The sequence below is a fragment of the Paroedura picta genome, chromosome 4 (genome assembly GCF_049243985.1).
Source record: "Paroedura picta isolate Pp20150507F chromosome 4, Ppicta_v3.0, whole genome shotgun sequence".
NCBI classification, from domain to species: Eukaryota; Metazoa; Chordata; class Lepidosauria; order Squamata; family Gekkonidae; genus Paroedura; species Paroedura picta.
In genome coordinates, this window is record NC_135372.1 from 137,005,189 (window position 1) to 137,026,279 (window position 21,091).

General features: G+C 49.4%; 1 protein-coding gene across 4 annotated transcripts; it reads left to right on the plus strand.

The window, feature by feature from the left end:
- Window positions 1-836: 836 nt before the first annotated feature.
- Window positions 837-20,438, plus strand: LSM14B (LSM family member 14B). Of its 4 annotated transcripts, none has more exons than XM_077335771.1 (10): window positions 837-1,298; window positions 7,607-7,770; window positions 8,970-9,105; window positions 10,676-10,792; window positions 14,580-14,747; window positions 14,890-14,967; window positions 15,939-16,100; window positions 16,213-16,366; window positions 17,348-17,513; window positions 19,033-20,438. In XM_077335771.1, exons 1-10 carry the CDS (start codon window positions 1,178-1,180, stop codon window positions 19,066-19,068), a joined length of 1,302 nt encoding a protein of 433 aa, XP_077191886.1. In that variant the 5' UTR covers window positions 837-1,177; the 3' UTR covers window positions 19,069-20,438. The 4 variants fall into 4 exon arrangements, with proteins under 4 accessions (XP_077191886.1, XP_077191890.1, XP_077191888.1 ...); XM_077335772.1 differs by having other exon boundaries at window positions 838-1,298; window positions 17,348-17,529; XM_077335775.1 differs by lacking the exon at window positions 10,676-10,792 and having other exon boundaries at window positions 17,348-17,529.
- Window positions 20,439-21,091: the final 653 nt, after the last annotated feature.

Here is a 21,091-nt window from a genome sequence, read left to right on the forward strand (position 1 = left end):
CTCTAGGAAGGTTATGATGTCCTCATCCCACAGCATTACTGTTGCCATATTTTATGTCCTTTTTTCTTCCTGTAGCACCAAGGCGGACACCAATGGGTCTTCAGCGGGACCCTCCGGGTTTGTCACCGGTTGCTTCAGGCGGCCCCTTCCTGACCAAACAGCTTTTTGCAACAGGGCTATAGTTCTTGCTGCAGGGAGACCCCCCCCTCCTCCTCCTCCCCCCCAAGTCTTGTCTTCTTGCGGAAACTAGTGATCCCTTAGAATGCAAAAGGAACAGGGGCCGGGGGTCCTGTTGCAATGAGGGGAGACGGCTACCGGGGGACCCCCGCTGGATCTCCCCCCAACGCTCTCTCCAGACGCCTTTTTATGCCATTAATTTATGGAGACGCCATTTAATTCAATGTGATTAGCAAGGCGGCGGCGGGTGGTTTGCGGATATATATATATACATACATGCACACATATAAAATACATGTTATCATATTAATAATCATAATAAATGTATAAATTGCATGCATGCGCGTGAGCCGCCACCGCCGCCTGGCGAAGCGCCTTTCTGCAAGCCGGACCCTGAAGGGCATCCCGCCCCTTCGCTGTCGCGCGGCCGAGCTGGCAGCCCGGGCGTCGCGTCACGTGACGGCCGTCCGCCCACGCGCCCGTCTGCCTCCAGGGCGTCCCCGCCCCTCCTTGTTTTCTTGCCGCCTTCCCTCACCCTGACCTCCTTCCCCCCTCCCGCGCGCCCGCTCCTTCTCTCTCTCTCTCTCTAGCGCGCGCCCTCTGGCGCGAACTCCGCCTGGCGCGCCTGCGCGGCTCCGCCCCCCGTCCCTTCCCCCGTCTCTTTCTCTCACGGCCCCCCTTTAACTTCCCCCTCCGACGCCGCCGCTCCCCCCCCCACCCCCGCCGTCTGCCTCCGGCCTATAAAAGGCGCGGCCGGCCGGGCTTTCCTCTCAGAGTCCGCGGCGGAGGCGAGCGTGGCGGTCTCTGCGCAGAGGGGAACCAAACAGCACGCGTGAGGGAGGCGGACGGACAGGCGGAGGCCAGGCCCAAAGCGGAGCGGAGCGGCCCTCGCCGTCGTCCTTCTCTCAGCCGTCGCCTCGACTCCCCCGGGAGGCGCCGCCTGCCGAGCGGCTCCTTCTTCTTCTCCTCCGCCGCCGCCGCGCCCCTCCCCGGCGGCGCCATGAGTTCGGGGACGCCGTACATCGGGAGCAAGATCAGCCTCATCTCCAAGGCGCAGATCCGCTACGAGGGCATCCTCTACACCATCGACACCGACAACTCCACCGTCGCGCTCGCCAAGGGTAAGGCCGCGCGGCCGGGGGGGGAGGGGCAGTAGGCCTCGAGGAGGGAGGGGGGGGCCTCCCTCCCTCCCTCCCTCCCTCCCTCGGGGGCGGCGAGGCAGAAAGGAGCCCCCCCCCTCCGCGTCTCTCCCTTTAATGACGGGGGCGTGCGAAGGGGAAGCCACACACACACACGCCCCCCTCCCCGCGCCGTAATGGCCGCCCTTAATAACGAGCCTCGGGGAGGGGTCGAATGAGCGAGCGCTGGAGGGAGGAGGAGGAGGGGGGCGTCCGAGGCTCCGACCCCCCCCGCACTCCACCCTCCCGCAGCCATTGCGTTCGCGCCCCCCCCTCTCTCACTCCCCCCCCCCCCAATTGAGCGGAGAATTCCCGCGGGGCTCCCTTGTTGCTTTCCTCCGCCGTGCACCGTCGCGGCGGACCAGGCAGCAGGTCTAGGCCCCGGGGAAGCCTCGCCAGCGACCCGCCCGCCCTGCAAGCCCCCCCCTTTTTTTGGGATTGGGGGGGGGGCTAAGTCGTCTGCGGCTCGGCTCCCTCGGGCACGCCCAGCGGGGTTTCAGGGCGTCGAAGCTGCCTTTCTCCGGGCTGTGAGCGGCGGAGGCTGAAGTCCTGCACATCTCGCTGGTCTCTCGGGGGGGGGGGGCTGTTGTTCCTCTAGAGTAGGGGTAGTCCAACTGCGGCCCTCCAGATGTCCATGGACTACAATTCCCAGGAGCCCCTGGCAGGGGCTCATGGGAATTGTAGCCCATGGACATCTGGGGGGCCGCAGTTTGTGACTACCCCTGCTCTAGACATTGTGGTTCCCTGTCCCTCCCCCCCCCCCCTTTTTTTTTTTTTTTTTTTACTCATGGCCTTTCCTGGTCATCTGTGACTGCTTGCAGAGGGAAGAAGCGCTCCTTTAAAAAGCCTTTGAAGATACAAGGGTGCCTGCAGGGGAGTTGCTGCCCCCAGCAGCCGTTCTGCTTCCTCCTTGCTTTTTGGAGGCTGCCTTGTGCCCTTTCTTTCCTTGAATGGGGGCGGGGCACCTGGCCCACCTCCCCTCCATTCCGTAGAGGTTTTTTTCCAGGGAAAAGATAATGGTAAAGTCCAGGTGTAACTTTTCTGCACGCTTCTGGCCTTCTAGAAATGCACCGTGACTCCTAATACCCCACTTCCTTGACCATTTCTGCATCTTTTCTGTCGTCGCAACGGAGAAGGGTTGCTTGAACTTGGATATCCAGGAAAGGGGTCGCACCAGAAAGAAGGAAGGGAACCCACAGCCTTGTTTCACCACTTTGTACATATTGTCCCTGCTGTTCATGTAACACTGCCCAATAAAGAGCTTCTGCCCATCATGCTGTGATTTGTTAGCAAAGGGCTGAAGTAAGAGAAGAGACCTCTCTGGCATCTCGCCCTTCACGCTGACCCTGTAAGAGCCCAAGACTGTAAGGATGCCGCTTCCTCCAGCATGCTCCCCTTTCAGCTGGAAGGAGGAGCCTCCCTACTCTAAAAACTTGGGAGGGAGAAATAAGTAGGTCATGTTCATTTAACTCGCGTTGCTTTGAAAGCCAGGAAGATGGCTGCTGTGCTTTCCTTCTAATGGAGAGGATAATAGGTGCCCTAGAGCTGTGTTATGCAGGCCTCACAAATAGGCCTAGTATACTTTAGTCTTGTTCAAGGCCTTTGCCTTGATCATAGCAACATGGCCTAGGTTTCTGCAAGTCCTGTGCAGGCTCTGGAAGGGCTTTGCGCTTCACCCTTAAGCTTTGTCCTCTGCAGCTCCCCCTTCCACTTAAGCTTTGTCCTCTGCAGGAGACCCTCATTTCTGACAGTTTTAACCACGGAAGGGGCACCGTAAAGCACCGCAGATCCCCTGCCTGTTTGATCAGTGGTCTTTGGCTGGTGAGCCAGTCATGTGTCAGCTTACGGTGGCTTTTCTTAGCACCAGCCACCTTGTTTTGGGCTCATGCGCAAGGGAAAGATGGCATATCTGCTGTGTTTTTTTCAGGTTTGCGGGATAAGGTTAAAGGCCTGTGTGTGTGTGGGGGGGGTGCCTATGCTCTGGCTTCGGGTACAGCTTGGAGGTGTGACTGGACTGCCACCTGCCCGAGCTTTGCACTGAGGAGGGGAGAACAAAGCCTGTCTTGTAAGTGGGCAGGACTGCTTCAGCTCTGCCGCCGTAGCCTGCTGCTTTCATGAGTCAGCTTTTGATGTCTGACAGTGTGGAGCCAGAAGGGGTGGTTAGTCGCTTAGCAAGCTCTGGATGTGGAGCGGTGGAAATCCAGAGTGTCTTGAGAGTTTAATTGCTGGATATTCTAGCCCTGCGAAGGGTGGGGACGGTAAGCTATCTTGACGCTGCGAAGCACTCTTCAGTTTTTCCACCGGCTCCAGGGCACAGCATAGCCTTTTCATTAAGAAAAGATGGCAGAACCGTACGTCGGCGTTGTGATTCCTGCATAAGAGTAGAGAAATGCTCAGATCAGGAATAAAGCGCAGTAGCCAGGCAACAGAATTGCACAGGGAGCGGGGAGTTGTTTGGTGCAGCCTGTTCTTGCTATCTTATCTTGTTCTCCCTGACCCAGAAGGGAGATAGTAGCAACCAGCAGTTCATTTGTATGGCTCTGTGTCTCCCTCAGTTGCTTTACCTTGTGGGCAGCTTCGATTCTGCCCCACCCACCCCACCCCTCTGCTGGCATTAGTGTCAAAGGGGTGCTGTCTCCTTGCCTCATAGCAGCTTACTGCAAGAAGTGCAGTTGTTTTCTTGTTTTGTCCGATGTGCAAGGCTAAAAAACAAGTTGCTGTTTTTGGGTTGTCAGCTTGCAGCCGACTAGCGGTGACCCTGTAGGGTTTGCAAGACAGGAGACCAGGCGTTAACCAAATAGGCAGTTTTCTAATTAATTGGGGGAAGCTAGCTTTAAAGGAGACAAAGCAAGAGAGAGTAACTGGGATTCCCCACCAATGCTCACAGGGATTTTTTTCCCTTGAGAGCTCTTGAAATAAATCTGAAAGGTTTTTTTAAAAATTAAATGATAATAAATGAATGAAACATGCATACAAACACACAAAGTACAGACAAGGCTAAGAGGAAATCAGGGAGCAAAGGGGAGAAATCAATTTGGGAAGGAAGGCTATAATTGCTAGTCTTGAAGCAAGAGGTCCGTAGAGGCAGCATCAAAATGACCAGCATTTCACAAGGAGGAAAAGGCTCAAGCAAATTTGGGGGTGTAATGCTTTGGATCTGATCAAGTTGGGCTAGCCTCTCCTATCCTGGTGAGAGTGAGTTTGTTCTACTTAGCTAGGATTTCTCATAAAATGCTAGTTGTAAGTAGATTTCTCCGAGTATTCCAGGAGTGCCCGGTCCCTTTTCCTAAACTAAACAGGACCTCAATTTATCTCTAATCTCTCAAGTTCAGTTTCCAAAACAGCCTTGTTAATGAAGTGGTGAAGGGGTGGTTGACGCTACACCAGGACAGAAGGCCATGTGATGCCTGATCTCAGCGTTCAGAAGCTCTGGCCTCCTTTCTGTTCAGCAGGTTTTGAACCCTAGATATCTACGGAAAACCTTGACCATCCCATGAGCATTATTTTGAACAAAACATGGAATGAAGCTATTTGACCCCCATCTGAATATTCAGTCCTGCGTAAATAAAAGCAAAGTCTTCATTCCCAGTGTGAATGGTGACAGAGACTGACGTAAGGGGAAGAGGGTCTGTTGCTCTTTCACAAGCCAACGAGGAAGGATAGCTAAAGTAGATTAGGGAGGACTTGGCTATAGCTTCTAGTTTCTGTGGTAGTAGCAAAGGAAGGCTATGGTGGGAAAGTGACTAAAGCATTCGCTTGGCAGGGGCTCAAGGGAATTGTAGTCCATGGACATCTGGAGGGCCACAGTTTGACTACCTCTGCTTTAGAGGCAGTGTGATGCAACAGTTAGAGCAGGGGTAATCAAAATGCAGCCCTCCAGATGTCCATGGGCTACAGTAGTCCGTGGACATCTGGAGGGCCACAGTTTAACTACCCCTGAGTTAGAGCATTGGACTAGAGACTGGGAAGCACAGGTTCAAATCCTTGCTGTGCCATGGAAGCTTGCTGGGCGACCTTGGGACAGTTGCACACTCAGCCTAACCTACCTTACAGGACAATAAAACAAAGTCAGAGCCCAGTAGCATCTTTAAGACCAACAACAATTTATTCAAGGCATGAACTTTTGAGTGAGGAAGAGTGCTTGCACTCGAAAGCTCACGCCTTGAATAAATCTTGTTGGTCTTAAAGTTGCCACTGGACTCTGATTGTGTTTTGTTGTGCTGCTTCAGACCTACACAGCTACCCACTTGAATCTACTTTACAGGGTTGTTGTGAGGATAAAATGGAGGAAAGGAGAACTATGTAAGCCACTTTGGGTCCCCATGGGAGAGAAAGGTGGTATATTGATACAGTAAATAAGTAATGGAGGAGAGGGACTAGGTATGAACATAGTGATATCTCAATCTTCATCAATCCTTAACTTATTACTTTAAGCAGATGTTGGGCAAGAAATATTCTTGCACACAGCAGGGGATACCATCCTCTTGAGTGGCATTCAGAGGGAGCAGTTTTTGGTCTTCTTCCTCTGATGTTGCCTGTTTTGCAGCCTAGCCATCCCAAAACTAAGGCATTTGTCCCTTTCAGATTCCATAAATATGCCAGATATTTTTATAGGCTGACTAGGATATGAGTGATGTACTCTTCTTAAAGAGGCAAGGCTGGATAAGAAGATAGAAGTTTCAGATACCGGCATTTTGGGGGGGAATCGGAAGCATTCCAGCCAATAGGCTACACTGGTTCTTTGTTGCCCATTTCAGAACCTCCTTAGATCGACACAGCAGAGATTATTCCTTGGTTCAGTCCCTGGCAAAGGTATCCCCTGTGTAAGCACTGAGTAATGTCTGACGTTTGGGGTGACGCCCTCCAGCGTTTTCATGGCAGACTCAATACAGGGTGGTTTTGCCATTCCCTTCCCCAGTCATTACTGTTTACCCCCCAGCAAGCTGGGTACTCATTTTACCGACCTCGGAAGGATGGGAGGCTGAGTCAACCATGAGCCGGCTGCTGGGATCGAACTCCCAGCCTCATGGGCAGAACTTCAGACAGCATGTCAGTTGCCTTACCCCCCTGCGCCACAAGAGGCTCTATCAGTCCCTGGTACCTCCAGTTAAAAAAATCAGTCAGTAGGTGATGTTGAACAGGGGTAGTCAAGCTGTGGTCCTCCAGATGTCCATGAACTACAATTCCCGTGAACTCCTGCCAATGTTTTCTGGCAGGGGCTCATGGGAATTGTAGTCCATGGACATCTGGAGGACTACACGTTGTCTACCCCTGATGTCAGAGACGTGTATCTGAGACCTTGGAGAACTGCTGCCAGTCTGAATAGACAATACTGCCTTGGATGGACCAAGGGTCTGATTCAGTATAAAGCAGTTCCATGGGCTGCAGGCAGTGAAATTTCTGTCTGGGAACGTATCGAGTAGCAGAGACACTCTTCAGTGTTCATATCAGTCAGAAAACTGCTTCTGTTTTGGAAGTGGTGGGGGTATGAGCATGTCCCAAACCTGCTGCTGGGACTTGGGAAGATTTTTTGTTTTGCAATCCACTTGCAGCATTCTGTTTTTGTTATCAGAATCCCAGTTTATGCAACAGTCTCTGTGGCACAATAAAGAGAACAAGCAAAGCGCAGGTGGCTGCCCTGCAATGCTGGTGCTTGCCCTGGTTTTTCTGCTTTCCTGACTGTTTGCCGAACTCCGTTTTCACCCCCAGCTTAACAGTTGCATGGGCTGAAGTCAAGATACTGTAAAAATGCTGGTCCTGTGACTATCCTGGATAGGAAATCTGCATATTTGAGGCAGCTATGGGCAAAGTTTGGCTCCCTGGTTCTGCAAAGCATATTGAGCCGTAGTTCAGACCCTGCTCCTTCCCTCTCCTTTTCTCCAATAGAACTTGTAGTGGAGAACATCAGCCACGGATGGCTCTGCATTCAAAAAGGTGCCTTGTCCATATTTCCCAAAGAGATGTAGTAGAATAGGAGGAGAAAAGAAAGTTTGCCGTGTCAGATTGTCACAAACAAATGGCTACCTATGTTGCATTTATTGGGGGCGAATAGGTTTGGTATCCCTGCTTGGCCCAGTCAAGATGTAGCGGTCTGGCTGGCTAGTAATCCAGGCCGACTAGTTCATTTGGAGAATTGAGATGGGTGTATTTCAGTGAGGAAAGTAGCCTGGTGGTTGCCCGAGGCATAAAGGCAATGTGGTGCAGCTTGCTAGGCCAAGTGCTAACACCTGGTTTGTTTTCACACACTGAAGTGCGCTCCTTTGGAACGGAAGATCGTCCCACGGATCGTCCTGCCCCCCCGAGGGAGGAAGTTTACGAATACATCATCTTCCGTGGCAGCGACATCAAGGATATCACTGTATGTGAGCCTCCAAAAGCGCAGCATAATCTTCCTCAGGATCCTGCTATTGTCCAAGTAAGTGATTTTTTCTCCCCACCCGGAATGCCAGCAGCGACCTCGTCCTGCAAATCGCATCTCCTCAAAGAGCTTCCAGCAATATGACAACGGGCCCTAAATATTCCTCGGAATAGAAGCCCACTTTGTCTTGGATAGTTTGGTACTCCAATTTAGCTCTAGCTCAGGGTGGCTTAATTATTAATTAGAAACAGTAGTTGGTTTTTATAGCTCTCCAGTTAGAAGTGGGGCTCTATAAATCCACATGCTGCTTGCTAGTACCGGGCAGCCTTGCCTTCTCTGGCACAAAGCCCTGCTCTGTCTAGCACAGAGATCCTTTTAGGTGGGTTTCTGCAGAAGGCCTGTGAAAGTCCAGTGTGAGGAAGGGAACCAAAGGGGGAGCAGGCTTGATAGCAGACATGAATGCATGCTAGTAATCCTGACTGGGAGTCAGAGGTTTAGCACCTAGAATCATAGAGTTGGAAGTGACCTCCAGGGTCATCTAGTCCAACCCTTGCTCAGTGCAAGAGCTCACTACTACCTATCCACCCATGGTGACCCCAATTTCATGCCCAAGTAATCTCGCCACCAGAAATCTCAAGAATCCAGCCAGGCCTGGAGGAAATTCACCTATCCCACAGTGGCGATCAGCAAGGAAGGGCCACAAGAGACACTGGCACGTCCCTTCCTGCACACCCACTCACATTCTGTCTAGGTTAATAAAATCAGTATTTATGTCAGAGGGCTATCTAGCCTCTGCTTAAAAACTTCCAAAGGAGAACTCACCATCTCTCGAGGAAGCCTGTTGCACTGAGGAACCACTCTAATTGTCAGAACTTCTTCCGGGCAAGAGAAAAGAACTCTGTTCCATCCAGCCCTTCAAGCATTCGAAGATGGCTATCATATCACCTATTAGTCGTTTTCTCTCCAGGATAAACAGACAAAGTTCTCTCAACCTTTCCTCATGGGAATTTTATTTATGTTGGGATTTATATCCCGCCCCTCTCAGTAAACTGGCTCGCAGCAGGTCACGCTAAAAACCCCAATAAAAGGCCCTGGCCCTAGTCAAGGCCAGCTTCATCTCCCTTGGGCCAGGGATTCTCAGCAGGTTCTGGTCAGAAGATAATGCTCTCGGGGGGCGTAGTGGAAAAGAAGGGCCCGTAGATATGCTCCATGTGGAAATGACCATGCTTGATTAACTCCACTCTCTTTCTTTGCAGTCGTCCTTGAGCTCTGCCTCGGCCTCCTCCTTCCAGCCCCACATGCCTTACAGTCCCTTCAGAGGCATGCCTCCCTACAGCCAGCTTGCCGCCAGCTCTTTAATTAGTCAGCAGTATGCAGCTTCCCTTGGTCTAGGTAAGTTAACACAGGCCTAACTCTTGCCGAAACCCGACAGCTTGTGTTCGGGGAGTAGCTTTTCCGCTCAAACCGAATGCTTCGCTATACAAAAATTTCCTTGCATGTAGAAAACGGATATGGGAGAAAATCTCTGGTCTAGAGTTCTCCTGGACGCGATGCATAGGAATGCTCCATTCTCTGTCCTTGAGAACCGCTCTGTAATGTGATCCTGCTCCTGCTGTTTGGCCATCTTGGTGAGCAGCAGGTGCCAGGCACACAAGGTTTCTTGGTGGTGAATGCTTAGGTTTCGTAGCAGCCAGTGCCCTATCAGGATTAAGTTTATTCTCCTTCCTCAACGGCTTGGCAAATCTCCTTCAGCTGCTGACAGGGTATAAATGAGCTTTATGAACAGAAGCTTGTAAAAAGTCATGGGTCTTTAGCGCGGCCACTCAAGATGTGTGAGAGGTGGAGAGGCTGGAGGTGGGACAATGGTGTTAATTCCTGCACCATCATAAACTCTGTGTGTGGTCTTGAGTAATTGCCACTTCTCAGCCTTGGCTCTTCAGCTGTGAAAACTGTCATTGGTTTCAGAACCTTAGTGTGAATTGGCAGAATTGTACAATTTGTCCATTTGTGGTACATGTTAGAGGTCTTTGTCCGGCTGCAGGAAGTTGCTCTTTGGAGGATCGAGATGAGAAGAGGGAGAAACCCTACTGTCTGTGGGAGTGTTGCACCCCCTTTCACTTTTTTTTTTTTTGTTCCAGTTTGTTTGCTACAGTGTCTCTTGTTAGCATTGGCTATTGAGCTAGTGACTTGACCTGGATGTTGCTGGCTAGCCTGCGGTTGGAAGTTAAGCAGAGTTTACCCTGGGTGCTGCTTGGATGAGTGGTCCAGGGTTGCTACGCAGAGGCAGGCAACGGGAAAGCACCTGTATTGTCTCTTGACCTTTAAAACCCTATGACAGGGGTAGCCAGTTTAGTGTAGTGGTTAGCAGTGCGGACTTCTAATCTGGCATGCCGGGTTCGATTCTACACTCCCCCACATGCAGCCAGCTGGGTGACTTTGGGCTTGCTACGGCACTGATAAAACTGTTCTGACCGAGCAGTGATATCTGGGCTCTCTCAGCCTCACCCACCCCACAGGGTGTCTGTTGTGGGGAAAGGGAAGGCGACTGTAAGCCGCTTTGAGCCTCCTTCGGGTAGGGAAAAGCGGCATATAAGAACCAACTCTTCTTCTTCTAGCCGAGCTGTGGCTGTCCAAAGGTCCCTGGACTGCAGTTCCCATGAGCCCCTGTCAGGCACATGGGAAAGGTAATCCACAGACATCTGGAAAGCCATAGTTTGGCCACTGCTGCGCCTATGGGGGTACCAAAAGTTAGCTACAACTTAATGGCGCCTCTCACCACTGTTGAGCCCGATGCGGAATGTTCTTCTAATAACGACTCAACCTTCCTTGTTCCAGGTCAAATTCTCTAGTGTCACCAGCTCTTAAAAGGTCTCTTCTTTCCCCAGTCTCTCAAATGTCTTCACCGCCCCATGTCTTACTGGTATCCTTCTTTGCTTTGTCTTCCCCCCTTCTATCTTTCTAGAGAAACTGGTAAGCCCTCCAGCGTCAGCCGCCGCTTCCAGCCCTAGCACTTCTTCGTCTCCTCAGCCAGTCTCAGAGCCTGACTTGTCATCAGAGCCACACCTGCTGTCTTCTAAGGGTAACAGCAGCTTGAGGATTTCCAAGTATTTTGAAGAACTGCATGGTGTTTGCAAAGCATATTGTCTTAACCCCTCTCTTGCTCCTGAACAGAGTAACTCGGGCCAGGATTGCGTCAGAGTTCCATTTCCGAAACCTTCCGCTCCAGGTATTGGATCAGTGGATGAAGAAGAGACTGAGTTCCGGACAGGGGTTATGGGGTTGCGCAGTCCTGATTAGGGGGAATGTGACTGCGAGGCGTAGTGTAGGAGAAATCTAGAGCAACTTGAAACCACAAAGAAGGCAGTGAGCTGTAGTGGAGCCTTTGCGGAAGACTTATCTCAGCTGCACGGCTTCCAGAAGATGTTGCCTGCATAGCCACGAGGCCTAGAAACCATAAAATAGGTACTGGTTGAGATTGTTCCATATAGCCTATCAGCTGGCAGTTGTCACTGTCATGATCTCCTAAACAGGATGGCAATCTCCAAGTGTCTTACTTGTGGGCGACTCATTCTGAGAATAGAGCCAGCTGATATTTTTCTTGTCCATGGTAAATCTATTCCCTCCAAGAGAGACCCAAAGAGCAGATCTGAGCTGGGCCTGTAGCTGAGCATGCTGGCTGCTTCTTGGTAGCTGTCCCATTTCAAAGGCTCCCTCCCAATAGCTGGAGCTCTGAATTGGATAAAAGTAGTGAAGGAGAAAGAAATAAGGGTGGGAGGTCTCCTTAACACCTTATCAAATGGAATCATCTTGAGCAGGGCTCAAGGTTTATGTGGCTGCTTTGCTATTTGTTTGTTTTTAAGTTCTGTCTTGCAGAGCCTCGATTCTCTAGGCCCATGTGGGAGAACATTAGTGCATGCATACCTTGAGTGTCAAAGCTTGTGCTTCCTTTTGTGTACTCGCCTTTTCAGATCGCTGGTCCGAGTTCTCTTTGTCGTCATAAATGTCCTAATCAGTTGTGCCATTTCTTCCCCTCTCCCACCTGGAAAAGAGCCTTAAGCAGCCTCAAGGTTGGCTGGAGACCATGAATGAAACAGCTCCAAAAGGTTTAAAGCTATGATGGTGGTGGGGGAACAGCTTCAGGGAGAGAAACTACTTCCAATTGTTACACAACTTCGAGGCCGCCAGGTTTCCATTCGTGATTTTTTTTCAGAAACCTTCTAATGTCTTCTTGTAGCAAAGATTCAGGGATGAATGTGGCCACTTGCCTAACTTGTAATACAGTTTCACACAAGAGAGGTAAGTTGCGAATGGTGTAAGCCAGTTCTTCCTTCAAGACTTCCTTCAAGCTCAGATGCAGCGGATCCAAAGTACCGCTCACACAACGGCCTCTGTACTGTCCCCAGGGCTCAGGCGACCGAAAGGAACAACACTAATGACAGCGTAGGAGTCAGCAGTGGGAGGACAGAATTAATCACACTGCTGGGAAATGCACTCTAGTGATGGGAGGGATGAATCCAACCCAGTATACTCAGCTGTTTGGTTGCTTTGCCAGGGCAGTTTGTTGTGACAGATCCAGTTTTCATCCTGCCAACTGTAGTAAGGCGGTATGAACACTTTGAAGGTGCGTCCATGACAAATTCACTCAGCTGTGCATGGTGGAGTGTGATCTCCATGTATTTTTGTCTGTGAAGCAGCTCTAAAAGGGTGTTGTAATGTCACTTAATGAAAAGCATAAACCAGGCTTTACGCCATAGTCCATAACTCAAACTCCTTGGACCGAAGGAATAATTTATTTCACAGCGATGCGTGCCTAAGCTGTGCATTCAGCAAAGAGAAGGATACTTCCTCAAAACAGTTAAAGAAATGGGTGCTTTTGCATAGTTGCTTTGTTCTGCTTCCAAAATGAATGTTTTTAAACTTGTTAATATGTCAGATCCTTTAACTGCTAATGGAACACAGCAGAAAGTAGAATAACCTATGGATGAGTGGCTGGAATATGAGCACTAGGTCCCTGGTACGTAGCTGCCCACTGTATGGGATGGGAAGCCTTGATACTTGGGAGTCCTGCTGACAGTTGTGTCTAGTGGAAACCAACCTACCTGTGACAGTTGCAGGCAATGCGCCATTCGCCTGGGTTTGAGACAGTGTTGCCTAATATTCAGAGACAGGAACGTAATCACACTTTAAATTTCTGACAAAGGCACACGCTGATTGGTGCTGCCTACGTTCTAGGAAATATCAAAATCTGTCCCCCAAGCCACACCAGAGTTCCATTTCTTTCAGCAATTCCATTTGTGTGCTTTGTCAGTCTCAGTGTTGTGTGTGCATGTGTGTTTAGTGCAAAATTGAGGCACAAGATCGGTAGTTTGCAAGAGGTAAAATGCAAAGTGTGGTGCTCTTGTCTTACCATGGATGGTCAGTTGTTACTTGCCTGGTTTGAAGCATGGCATGCTTAGGAATTTACTGCAGCGTTGATATAACCAGAACTATGAGGGGGGTCAAAACCTTTCAGAACTTTGAACAGGCAGAAAAACAGAAGATAAATCCTCTTTTTGGAATGGCACACATATTTAAAGCCGCTTAATGCTCATGCTTAGCCCCAAATCATGCCTATTTTTCTTTGAGAACTGAAAGGGTTCTTGGATCCTTAACCCCTTCACAAAATCTACAGCTCCCAATAATACTATACTGGCAAACCGAAGGATAAGACTTCAAACTGAAGTTAGAACATTTGTGGAAACTTTGAAGTCATAGATGCCGTTCTGCTTTTCCAACAAAAAAAGAAACATTTGGGGGAAATTGAAGTATCAAGCTTAAACTTGTTTTACTGCTTCAACAGCCTAAAATCTATCATTTGTAACTTAACCATTTGGCATTTTTATAGAACTTTAATAATATAAATAACTTTAGTTTTCTACAAGCAAAATGGAAATATGCAGCTGTAAACTGCTGTACCATATGTTGGCTTTGCATATGTTTTTAAATTTTTGTCAAAGAGAAGAGCAAAAATAAAAGCTGAACAAGATAAAAATTGAAGGCAAAGGCCATATTTGCAGTGGTCTCTTACAGTTGCTGTAAGACTAATGCAGTGGAGAAAACGCTGAATGTCTCCTTGGTCACATTTAAGCAGACTTCCTTAAAAATTGTGTAGTGTCTTCAGGGTTTTTGTGTTGCAAATTGAGTAAAACCTTGTTGTCAAAAGAGAATATTTCGTTGGAATTCCTCAGTGTTTCTCTAGCCCTGACCTGCCTAGCCTGAATCTTATATCTTTGAAATGAAGCAGGGTCAGCCCTGGATATTATTTGGATGGGAGGCTACTCAGGAAGCTACTCAGGCAACCACCTCTGAATGTCTCTTGCCTTGAAACCAGCCACAAATACTTGTCCACGTCTCTAATTTTCAATGGTCAAGCAACTGAGAAGTGCTAAGGGGCCATTGGCTGGTTTTTCGGGGTTTTGCATGACTACATGGTAGCTTAGTCTGTTGTGCTTTAACAAAGAGCAGATTCATGCCTTTGCATAGAGCTGTATGCGGCCCTGTTCAGATTTCTCTGGCCAAATCTGTTGGGATAACTCTTTGAAACATTTTACGCAGTGTCAACGAAGATTAAATTAACGATTAAGAATGCTTGATCTCTCTTCAGCAAACTGAAGTAAATCCAAACTTGCTCATTCTTCCGATGTCTCAACCTCCTAGAAATTGTTTTCTTATGTTATTTTTTTCTGGAGAGCTTTCTGGTCTGGTCGGGGGGAGGGGGGGGGGTTAAGGGTTCTGAACCTGATTGGCCCTTCAACCAGGAAAGCGGTTCTCTAAATCAGGAGTCACAGAACCTTTTGACACCCCTTGGCTTCCCCCCCCTCCCCCAGGCGCTGCTTTTTCATCTGTTCATTCCGTGCGGAAAAGTCCAATGGTGGAGCAGGCGGTTCAGACAGGTCCAGTTGACAGCTTGAATCCCAAGAAGGCTCTTCCGATCAAAGCGGCCCCCGGCATCCAGCGCAGCACACGGCCAATTCCCCCAAGCAGCAAGACCACTGGTACAAAACTCCCTTTGGAAAAACTCCCCCCCCCCTTTATTTTTTTTTGTAATTTGAGTCCGTTTCAATTTCTCTCTGCCCATTGCCTTTTCAGCACAGTGGTTACATGGTTGTGTGAACACGCTTTCCTATTTTGCCTTAGATACAGTTGAGTCGGCGCCTGTGCAATCGCAAGGGCAGGTGAACGATGAGAATAGAAGGCCCCAGAGGAGGAGATCAGGTATGTTAACCTGACAGGTAGATTTGGGGAATTTGTAGAACTCTGTTCCCGTATGTTGCTTTGGCACTGTAAAAGATTGGACCAGATAACATGGTAATGGTAACATGGTAATGATTTCACCAAGGGGCTAGAAGAAAAAGGCATGACAATCCGTTCTGCATTTTGAAATATAACTGCATAAGCACCTCTTCATGATCTATAAATTAGAGGGATCTGTTAGCTTAGCTTTGCGCTGTGGGTGGACATACCTTCTTTCAGTAGATTTCAAGGGAATGACTGTTCCAGTTAATGGTGTGAAAACTTTGTGGGGGTACGTGAAGGCTTTTCATTGCAGGTAGCAATGTCATACCCCACAGTTGGATGGGGAAGAGGTTATTACTTGACAGCCCCCCCCCCCCAGCTTAACAGAGCTTCTAGTACAGGGGTAGTCAAACTGCGGCCCTCCAGATGTCCATGGACTACAATTCCCATGAGCCCCTGCCAGCAAATGCTGGCAGGGGCTTATGGGAATTGTAGTCCATGGACATCTGGAGGGCCGCAGTTTGACTACCCCTGTACTAGTACATGAGTTTCACAAGTAAGGTTTCATGACACTTTTATTTATTTTATTTTGGAAATTTTTAAACAGATGCTGGAGAGCCATCTGATGGAGAGGCTGATTCTGTGAAGGCAAAGGGGTGGCAGGTGACAGTGGATGAACGAGAGGGTCGTGAGCGTCCTGCATAGTGCTGGGGGTTGGACTAGATGACCCATGAGGTCCCTTCCAACTCTATTATTCTATGATTCTATGACATAGTGCCAGTTCAGAATTCAAAGGGTCCCAAGATCTCTGAGCAAAGAGTTTGCTACCTCTTCAGTGGCGTTAAAATGACCTTTAAGAAGCGTAATTAGATGCACAGGCCCAGCTTGCTTAGGGGCTCCAAAGCCTTCTTTCTGTTCAAAAGTTGTGTGTGTTTCTTCTTCCCCATCAGGAAACAGGAGAACCAGGAATCGTTCCAGGGGGCAAAACAGGCCAGCTGCCGTGAAGGATAACACAATCAAGTTTGAAAGTGACTTTGACTTTGAAAGCGCAAATGCACAGTTCAACCGGGAGGAGCTGGATAAGGAATTCAAGAAGAAACTGAACTTTAAAGGTCTGCTCGATGTCTTGGGACGCGGACGCTGGGTGCGGTCTTTTTTTTTTTTTGGAGCAGAAGAAAGAAGCCTTCAACGGGAAAAGTAACTGCTTGCCTCCTCCTTTTTCAGATGACAAAGTCGAGACGGGCGAAGAGAAGGGGGAACCTACCGTGGCTGCCGAAAACTGGGACGGCAACGCAGACGAAGACCTCCTTGGACCCAACTGCTATTACGACAAATCAAAGTCCTTCTTCGACAACATCTCATCCGAACTGAAATCCAGGTAACCCGGCCGTGACTCTCTGACTCGGCCTTTTTTTTCAGCTTTAGGGTTTTAAAACAGTCAGAACCTCCCTTCTCTTCATTATTCTTGCAGGCATGACTAGTTCTCTTTAGAAGGGCCTTAACAGGAATATAGAACTATGTCTTTGTGGATTAGACTAAGCATATAAAGCAGAGATTAGTGTTCAGCACAGCAGCCTTGACTACAGCTCCATCTTCCTTGGGACAAAAGTTTATAGCATAATCTCGGGGGGCGGGGGGGGATACATCCATGGCGGCATTAACTGTTCTTGTTTTGTTTAGTTAAGAACCAGCATGGTTCAGACTAGGGTTGCGCGCTCCCGTGCACCTCGGCCGCTTTAGCGAGCACTGCAGCCCAAGGCGGCCAAGCGGCTCAGAGGTGAGGGGTTGTGCCAGCGGCAGGGCGCCAGCTGGCACCCGCACACAGGCACAGAGCTCTGGTCCTGCGTGCGGGCGCCGGTTGGTGTGCCAGTGCTGGCTTTCCGGGCTGCCGCACTCTCCGAAGTGGCCGGAGTGCGCAACCCCAGTTCAGAGCAGTGAGCTGTACTCTGGAGAACAGAGTTTTGATTCTCCACTCCTCCACATGAAGCCTGCTGGGTGAATGAGTAACCTTGGGCCAGTCACAGTTCTTTCAGAGTTTCCTCAGCCCCACCTGCCTCACAGGGTGCTCCTTGTGAGAAGGGAAGGCAATTATAAGCTACTGATCTCTTGTTTAGTTAAAAGTGGTGACCTCTAATTTGGCGAACCCGTTTTGATTTCCCGCTCCTCCACATGCAAGCCCACTGGGTGACCTTGGGCTAGTCACAGTCTTGTCAGAATTGTTTGCACAGAGCAGTTCTCTCGAAAGCTCTCTCCGCCCCACCTCCCTCACGTTGAAGAGTAAGGGAAGCCGATCGGAAGCCACCTCGAGACTCCTTCACATAGTGAAAAAGTGAGGCGTAAAGACCAACTCTTCTTCTAGTTCCAGGCGAACCACATGGGCTGAAGAACGGAAGCTGAACACGGAGACGTTTGGCGTGTCTGGCCGGTTCCTTCGTGGCCGTAGCTTCCGAGGGGGGTTTCGCGGCGGAAGGGGATCCGGGGCCGTGCGGCGAACTCAAGCAACGTCCAGAGTGGGGACGGGAAGGGTATGAACCTTTTCAGGCAAGGAATCAAGCAGCAGACGACTCCGGAGGCCCAGGGCCCCTGAGTCGCTGAGCAACGTTGACTGTAGCAGGGGCTCCTCAAGTTATGCCCTTTGGGCTGTTACTTTTAACCAGTCAAGGCAACTCTTTTTGTGCTCTTGTTTCTATTAAGAATGCACGAACTGCATGTTATTCGGTGGGTTCTGCTTTTTCACACGCAGATGAATGACTTCCAAGGCAGGTTTTCAGGGTCTCTTCCCCCTTGTGTCTTGCTATTCTGTTCTGCTTCCAGTGAGCTCTTGGTGGAATTTGCAGAAGAGCTCTGCTTCTAGACTCATCTGCTGGTTCTGGATCACGCCTTTGTGAACAGCAGGCAGTTTGTCCTGGTGCTAAAATGATAGCCTAAGGCAGCTATCTTCAACCTTTTAACCATGGAGGAACCCCTGAAAATAATTTTTCAGGCTTTGAGGAACTCCCAGAAGTGGCTACATTTCCCTGGCACTGTAATTTCCCCACCTTGGAAGTAACATCACCACCTGTGTTAACAGGCAGGTTGGAGGAGGATGGGGGGTGGGGAAGAGACAGGCAGGTTCTTCTCCCTCACCATGTGAGAACTCACTCATGCTCTGGAGGGGAGAGGGGGGACCACAGGAAGTGGCCAGTACCCTAGCTTGTGGCCACATACCCCTGGTTTATTTATTATTTATTTTATTTATTTATCATACTTATATACTGCCCTCCCCGGAGGCTCAAGGCGCTTTACATATAACAAGGAACAATACATAAAACGGTCTCTAAAAATATGTGAATAACCTTATAACAACTAATAGTTGTAACCAGATAGCAGTGTAACAGTACAATATAACAATATAACAGTAGCACTATAACAACACAACAATGTAACAGTACAAACAGGTCCAGGGCTTATTGGTGGAATTCTGAGGGGGGCGGGAGCAGGGGCCCTTCGGTCACTGTTGATTACATCTGGTCTCACCCGAATGCCTGGTGGAGGAGCTCCTTTTTGCAGGCCCTGTGGAACTGTTTAAGCTCCGGCAGGGCCCTGATCTCTTCAGGAGCTCGTTCCACCAGGTGGGGGCCAGAACAGAGAATGTTCTGGCCCTGGTTGAGACCAGACGGACTTCTTTAGGGCCAGGGATCCTTAGCTGGTTGGTGGCGGTGGAGCGCAGAGCTCTTTTAGGGGCATAGGTGGGGAGGCGATCCCTCAGGTACACTGGGCCCTGACCGCGAATGGCCTTGAAGCTAATTACCAGAACCTTTAGTCTGATCCGGAACTGGTAACCATTGCAGCTGGTGGAGAATAGGCCGGATATGAGACCTCCACGGTGTTGCCGTGAGGATCCTGGCCGCTGCATTTTGAACCAGCTGTAGTTTCCGGGTCAGGGCTAAGGGCAGGCCTGCGTAGAGCGAGAAGTTAGAAGTTCCTGGCCTAAGGAGAAACTATCAAGGGGGGGAGGGAGGCTCGTCTGTGCTTAAAACTTAGACATTTGTGTTCTTCCTGCAGGTTCTCATGCAGACTGCAAAAACAATGTGTACATAGGGAGGCGGGAACAGCCCGAAGAGCTCCACAAAAGCGTTGGGGGTGAATGGAGCACCGTGTTTGTATGCTTATGCTCTGAAGGCACTATCGCTTCTGTGTCGAAACCGCGATCGAAGCACGGGAGCGATCTTGAAAGAGTGCGGAATCACCACCTCTTCAAGGGAATATTTTTTTTTCTTTTTCCTTTTTAAAAAAAAAGTGCAAGGAATTTAAACATGTTGCTTTTGAGGTTCCGAAGGCTGCTGCAAGTGGAACCGCCACACCCGTTCTCCTCTTCCGAAGAGAGAATCCCCAGATCTTCGAGAAGAACCAAAGCTCACTTGAAACCAGCAAACTCCTGTGTTTTGTTTCTGTTTTTTGAGCGTGTGATTTTCTTTTTCTTTTTTTTTTAAGTTGTCGTTTTTGAGGAACCCGAGATCTCGCCGGTCTCCTCCTGTTGTTGTTTCTGCCACCACCCCACACCAGGTCAAGCAGATTCCTTTTGGTGTCTAGAAACGAAATTCTGGTGCGTGGGGAGGGTGGGGGGGGGGGAGTCGTGTGCAGTGAAGTGATGGGGAAGTTGCTGATCATGTAATTCCAGGTTCACCACTCGAGAAGTAGGACTTCTCCGGGGAGCTTGGCGACAAACTCACGTGGAGTGCTGGTCACCCCTTGCAAGGAACTCTCTCGCGATTACTCTGAACGGCCCTCGGTAAGAGGCCGATTCTGCTGGCCACGCGCAAGTTGGAACAACACAAACTGAATCTGAGCGAAGCCTTCCGCTTAAAGGACGGCGCAAATTACAGGATGCCCACGAACACTTTGAGGAGATACACTTACCACCACCCCTTCTCCCTTCAGGGACCGAGTCTGCCTTTGGCCTTGGACTCCCATAACAAAGTCCTGGGGAGGATATGCATTTTTTATGCTGGGTTTCCAACTCGGGGCATTTGGGGGGGGGGGGGGGCGACGACAGAGAATGAAACCAGCATGTTCAGCTCTTGTACTTCTCTCCCCAAACTGTAAATAGCTTGATATTTTTGGGGTTTTTTTTTAAAGATGGTTGAGGGAGGGGGTGCTTAAAGGGTGTGTGCTGGGATTGTAAACCTTTGCATGAAAATGTTCAGCCTTTAGTACTAGGCACCTGTCCTTTATTAGCTTAGAGGAGTTTTTTTTTGTTGAAAAGCTTCTGGTGGATCCCATAACCCCCCTACCCCCAATGGCTAGCCTTATTTTTCCTGCTCACCCCCCCCTTGGTATTAAGTTGCTGTAAAAGTGTGGGGGGAGGGGCTTTTTCTTTTTTGTAGGCCTGCATCACTAAGGATTGAAATGTTATGGGTCTGCTCCTGGAATCATCATTCTCAATAAAACATGTCAATGTTTGAAGCTTCCCAGCTTTGTGGTCTTTGACTCCCAGGTGTTTCTAAGTAATCCCACTGGATCTAAAATTTTTATTTATTTAGATTTCTATACTGCCCATTCCAGGAGAGAAGGTGCGGAACCATAGATGAGAGTCCAAGCCCAACTTTCCAACTGTGGAACCTAGTTGAGAAATTGAGAAAATGTGCATGTTATGTGCCTAGTTACTTGGCCTTCCTTGTGGACCTCCAGATGGCGCCTGCATTTTGGCCACTCAGGGGGTTGGATTTTTTCTCAATACAGTCCTTAGTTTATTAGGAGTTTTGAAGACAGAAGCTACTGTTGGAAGCAGAAGCTTGAAAAACAGGCTTTACCGAGGACTATGGAGCCGGAGTAAATTTTTCTGTCACTAGAAAACATATGCAGGCTTTCCTGCAAGCAAAATGAAAAGCCACGTAGAAGAGCAGAAACCTTGCAAGCCAAGTATGTCAAGCTGCAATGAATTGGAGGCCTTGTCTAAGTTAGCATGCAGCTACCTTCTTCCCAAGCACCTATAGCACCCTGTATGACAGAAAAAGCACTGGCACTTGTATCAGAGGAACTGTGCCCATTGAGAAGTTTGGGGACAGCCATTCAAGGGGTTGGTTGAAATGGAATTATGCACCTTAAAACCCCCAATTGTTAC